At 33.5% G+C, this 4,355-nt stretch overlaps 2 protein-coding genes across 2 annotated transcripts in view; both read right to left on the bottom strand.

The window, feature by feature from the left end:
* Positions 1 to 1,193, bottom strand: part of LOC109587889 (fibrillin-1-like) — a gene marked incomplete at its 3' end in the record, with an annotated part of 3,044 nt that extends 1,851 nt beyond the window's left edge. The window contains exons 1-7 of the mRNA XM_020004110.1: positions 1,184 to 1,193; positions 854 to 1,099; positions 681 to 803; positions 512 to 637; positions 351 to 464; positions 186 to 308; positions 15 to 137 (exon numbers count right to left, since the gene is read on the bottom strand). Coding sequence (XP_019859669.1) covers positions 15 to 137; positions 186 to 308; positions 351 to 464; positions 512 to 637; positions 681 to 803; positions 854 to 1,099; positions 1,184 to 1,193 — 865 coding nt within the window. The remainder of the gene's footprint in view (positions 1 to 14; positions 138 to 185; positions 309 to 350; positions 465 to 511; positions 638 to 680; positions 804 to 853; positions 1,100 to 1,183) is intronic.
* An 84-nt stretch (positions 1,194 to 1,277) lies between these two features.
* Positions 1,278 to 4,355, bottom strand: part of LOC100638363 (fibrillin-1-like) — a 15,144-nt gene continuing 12,066 nt past the window's right edge. The window contains exons 33-46 of the mRNA XM_020004111.1: positions 3,758 to 3,880; positions 3,596 to 3,712; positions 3,432 to 3,551; positions 3,139 to 3,384; positions 2,965 to 3,087; positions 2,796 to 2,921; positions 2,635 to 2,748; positions 2,462 to 2,584; positions 2,289 to 2,411; positions 2,119 to 2,244; positions 1,821 to 2,066; positions 1,651 to 1,773; positions 1,484 to 1,606; positions 1,278 to 1,438 (exon numbers count right to left, since the gene is read on the bottom strand). Of these exons, the coding sequence (XP_019859670.1) occupies positions 1,278 to 1,438; positions 1,484 to 1,606; positions 1,651 to 1,773; positions 1,821 to 2,066; positions 2,119 to 2,244; positions 2,289 to 2,411; positions 2,462 to 2,584; positions 2,635 to 2,748; positions 2,796 to 2,921; positions 2,965 to 3,087; positions 3,139 to 3,384; positions 3,432 to 3,551; positions 3,596 to 3,712; positions 3,758 to 3,880 (1,994 nt within the window). The remainder of the gene's footprint in view (positions 1,439 to 1,483; positions 1,607 to 1,650; positions 1,774 to 1,820; positions 2,067 to 2,118; positions 2,245 to 2,288; positions 2,412 to 2,461; positions 2,585 to 2,634; positions 2,749 to 2,795; positions 2,922 to 2,964; positions 3,088 to 3,138; positions 3,385 to 3,431; positions 3,552 to 3,595; positions 3,713 to 3,757; positions 3,881 to 4,355) is intronic.

Genomic DNA, 4,355 nt, shown 5'->3' on the forward strand with positions numbered 1-4,355 from the left:
AGTTTCATTTATACCTGTACAAGAAATCCCATTTGATTTGAGTGAATAACCAGTATTACATGAACAATCATATGAACCAGGTTCATTTATACAAACTTGATCACAGGTATCAGTTCCCATTACACATTCATCATTATCTGTGATTGATGTAACTCAAGGCATTGTACTTAAGTTTTTATACTAACCTATACAGGAATGACTGTCGTTGCTCAAAGTGTATCCCGAGTCACATTCACAGTAGTAGCTACCAACAGTATTAATACAAGTCTGATTACAGTCAGAAATACCCAAAAAACATTCAGCAATATCTGTTTGAAATAAAATATATTGTGAAAAAAGCATTGGCTAACCTGAACAGAAAACACTGCCACTGTATCCTAATGGACAAGAACAATAATAGCTTCCATTTGTATTGGTACAAATTTCTTGACAACCACCATTATTAACAAGGCACTCATCAATATCTGATAACGATGACAACTGAAATTATCATTGAAATTCTTTAACGTACCTGTACAATCTGAGGTGCTATTTTCAATAAAGTCATATCCATTGTAGCATTCACAGTCAAAGCTTCCATCAGTATTTGAGCATGTTTGAGAACAGCCTCCATTATTATCAACACACTCATTAATATCTATTAAAAGAGCATGTTAATGCCTAATCTTTATTTACTGTACCAATGCATGATGTTCCATTAGCTACCATGATATAACCAGATCTACAAGAACAGTTATGAGTTCCTTCAAGATTAGTACAAATTTGATCACAGTCTCCATTATTTGAACTACATTCATCAATATCTGTGAAAATGTACGGTATATAATGCATTGAAGTATCAATGAAAACAAACCTGTACAATTATGACCACTTTCATCAACTGTATAGCCAGTCTGACAGGAACAAGTATAACTGCCATTAGTATTATAACATGTTTCTTCACATCCTCCATTATCAGTGATACATTCATTAATATCAGTGCAGGTATGATTATCAGGCTCTAGTAGATATCCAGTTGGACAACTGCAAAGGTAACTTCCTTCTATATTTTCACAATTATGTGAACAACCTGATGTTTGTTCAAGGCACTCATTAATATCTAAAAAACAATTTCATTAATACATGTACTTATTTAAATTAATAATTGCTTAATTTACCTGAACAAAATCGATTGTTTTGTAACCTGTAACCATCATAGCATAAACATTGAAAGAATGGTACTTCATTCACACAAATATGCTGACACCCTCCATTGTTACTTATACATTCATTGACATCTATTCTTGCCAGAAAAACATATTAAAAATTGTAGTAATCATACCTGAGCACCTCCTTCCATCACTATTCAAAAAATATCCATTATTACAAGAACATCTGTAGCTGCCAATAGTATTATTACATATTTGCTCACAATCACTGTCTATACATTCATCAATATCTACAGTTCTTAATAATATAGTATTGTATTAACCATATCTTTTACCTACGCAAGTGCTTCCATTTGAATGCAGTATGTAACCAACTTTACAACTACAGTAATGACTACCAGGAACATTGTTACATATCTGATCACAACCGCCATTACTGGAATCACACTCATTTATATCTATTAGGTTAACATGGTTAAAAAATAATTACTACTCTCCTAACCAGTGCAGTTGTGTTCATCAGTACTCAGGCTATATCCAGTGTCACAGCTACAAATGTATGAACCAACAGTATTGGTACAGGTGTGATCACAGCCACCATTGTTTTCAATACATTCATTATTATCTATACAATTATCATAAAGTCAGTTACCAATGCACCTAAAGTCTAACCTGTACAGTTTGTGTCACTATTATTTAATGAATATCCTTCCTGGCACAAACAGTAATGACTACCAATAGTGTTTATACATGTCTGTTGACATCCTCCATTGTTGATGGTACATTCATTAACATCATCACAATTATGATCATCACTGTTTAACTGATACCCAGTCATACAACTGCAGTTGTAACTACCAACAGTGTTGTTGCATATCTGATCACATCCTGATGTTCCTTCAATACATTCATCAATATCTGTATAAGTATTGGAAAATATCAAACAGTTATGTATTATTAATAAACAAACCAGAACAAGTATTATTAGTATGAGTATCCAATCTATATCCAGAGTAACATTCACAATAAAATGAACCATCAGTGTTCATGCAAGTTTGATCACAAATATTAGGATTAATATGACACTCATCTTCATCTGCAATATAATACTTTTAATTGTGTAATGTATTTTATTATTACCTATACAAGAAATCCCATTTGATTTGAGTGAATAACCAGTATTACATGAACAATGATATGAGCCAGGATTATTGATACAGACTTGATCACAGATATCAATTTCCATTACACATTCATCATTATCTATGATTAATATAGCTGAAAGTACATGTATATGTATTCAGATTTCTAACCTAAACAGGAATGACTGTCATTGTTCAAAGTGTATCCTGATTCACATTGACAGTAGTAGCTACCAACAGTATTAATACAAGTCTGATTACATCCTGAAATGCCCAATTCACATGGATCAATATCTAAAGTGACATAATTGTATAATGCAGTAAATTAAATAGAGATGACTTACCAACACAAAAAACATTGCCACTGTATCCTGATATACAAGAACAATAATGGCTTCCATTTGTATTAGTACAAATTTGTTGACAGCCACCATTATTAACAAGGCATTCATTAATATCTGATTAGAATGACAACTGAAATAATTATTGAAATTCTTTCATGTACCTATACAATCTGTGGTACTATTTTCAATAAAGTCATATCCATTATAGCATTCACACTCAAAGCTTCCATCAGTGTTTGAGCATATTTGAGAACAGCCTCCATTATTATCAATACACTCAATGATATCTATTAAAAGAGCATGTTAATGCCTCATCTTTATTTACTGTACCAATGCATGATGTTCCATTAGCTGCCATGATATAACCAGACATACAAGAACAGTTATGAGTTCCTTCAAGATTAGTACAAATCTGATCACAGTCTCCATTATTTGAACTACATTCATCAATATCTATAAAATATAAACAGTAGTCATGTATTAAAATACTTAATGAAATCAAACCTGTACAATTATGACCACTATCATCAACTGTATAGCCAGTCTGACAGGAACAAGTGTAACTGCCATTAGTATTATCACATGTTTCTTCACATCCTCCATTATTAATGACACATTCATTAATATCAGTACAAGTATGGTTATCAGGTTCTAGTAGATATCCAGTTGGACAAATGCACAAGTAACTTCCTTCAGTATTTTCACAATCATGAGAACAGCCTGATGTTTGTTCAAGGCACTCATCAATATCTGAATAACAAATTCATTAATACTTACTATAAAGTTGCTTAATTTACCTGAACAGAATTGATCATTTTGTAACCTGTAACCATCATAGCATGAGCATTGAAATAATGGTACATAATTCACACAAATATGCTGACACCCTCCATTGTTACTCATACATTCATTGATATCTGTTCATGCCAGAAAAACATAGTAAAAGTTGTAGCAATCATACCTGAGCAGTTCCTTCCATCACTATTCAAAAAATAACTATTATTACATGAACATGAGTAGCTGCCAACCGTATTATTACATATTTGCTCACAATCACTGTCTATACATTCATCAATATCTACATTTCTTAATAATATAGTATTATATTAACTATATCTTTTACCTATGCAAGTACTTCCATTTGAATGCAGTACATAACCTACTTTGCAATTACAGTAATGACTACCAGGAATATTGTTACATATCTGATCACAATCTCCGTTACTGGAATCACACTCATTTATATCTATTAGGTTAACATGGTTAAAAAGATAATTAATATCCTATTCGCCCTGAAATGCACACACAAAATATATACAATAAATACAATAAGCCCTGCAAATCACCCCAACAAAGGGGGAAAAGAGGGAAGGGTTGGTAACATTGTATGGGCCACACCCCCTAAGCTTGCTTTGCCTGGTTGTAAATGGTGGTCAAACTGAACCCAAGGCTTACGCACTAGTTCAACGCTGTGAAGCTAGTACGGCCAGATCATGAAGCCAACCTGGCCCACCCTGGCAGCAATGCAGCAATGATGCCTGGCACCTAAACAAGTGCCGCCCAAATCTAACTCTTACCAGCTGAACCAACTAAGGGGTCCAATTCAGGGTGGGCCGTATTTGCCATGAGCAACTGAATACTCTGCATTAGAGTGCCAATAGTTAAGCTGCATTAACTATGCCACTTGGGTCAGGCAATTACCCACCATGCCTTAGCATTAT

The sequence above is a fragment of the Amphimedon queenslandica genome, unplaced genomic scaffold (assembly GCF_000090795.2).
Source record: "Amphimedon queenslandica unplaced genomic scaffold, v1.1 AMPQUscaffold_12401, whole genome shotgun sequence".
Lineage (NCBI taxonomy): Eukaryota > Metazoa > Porifera > Demospongiae > Haplosclerida > Niphatidae > Amphimedon > Amphimedon queenslandica.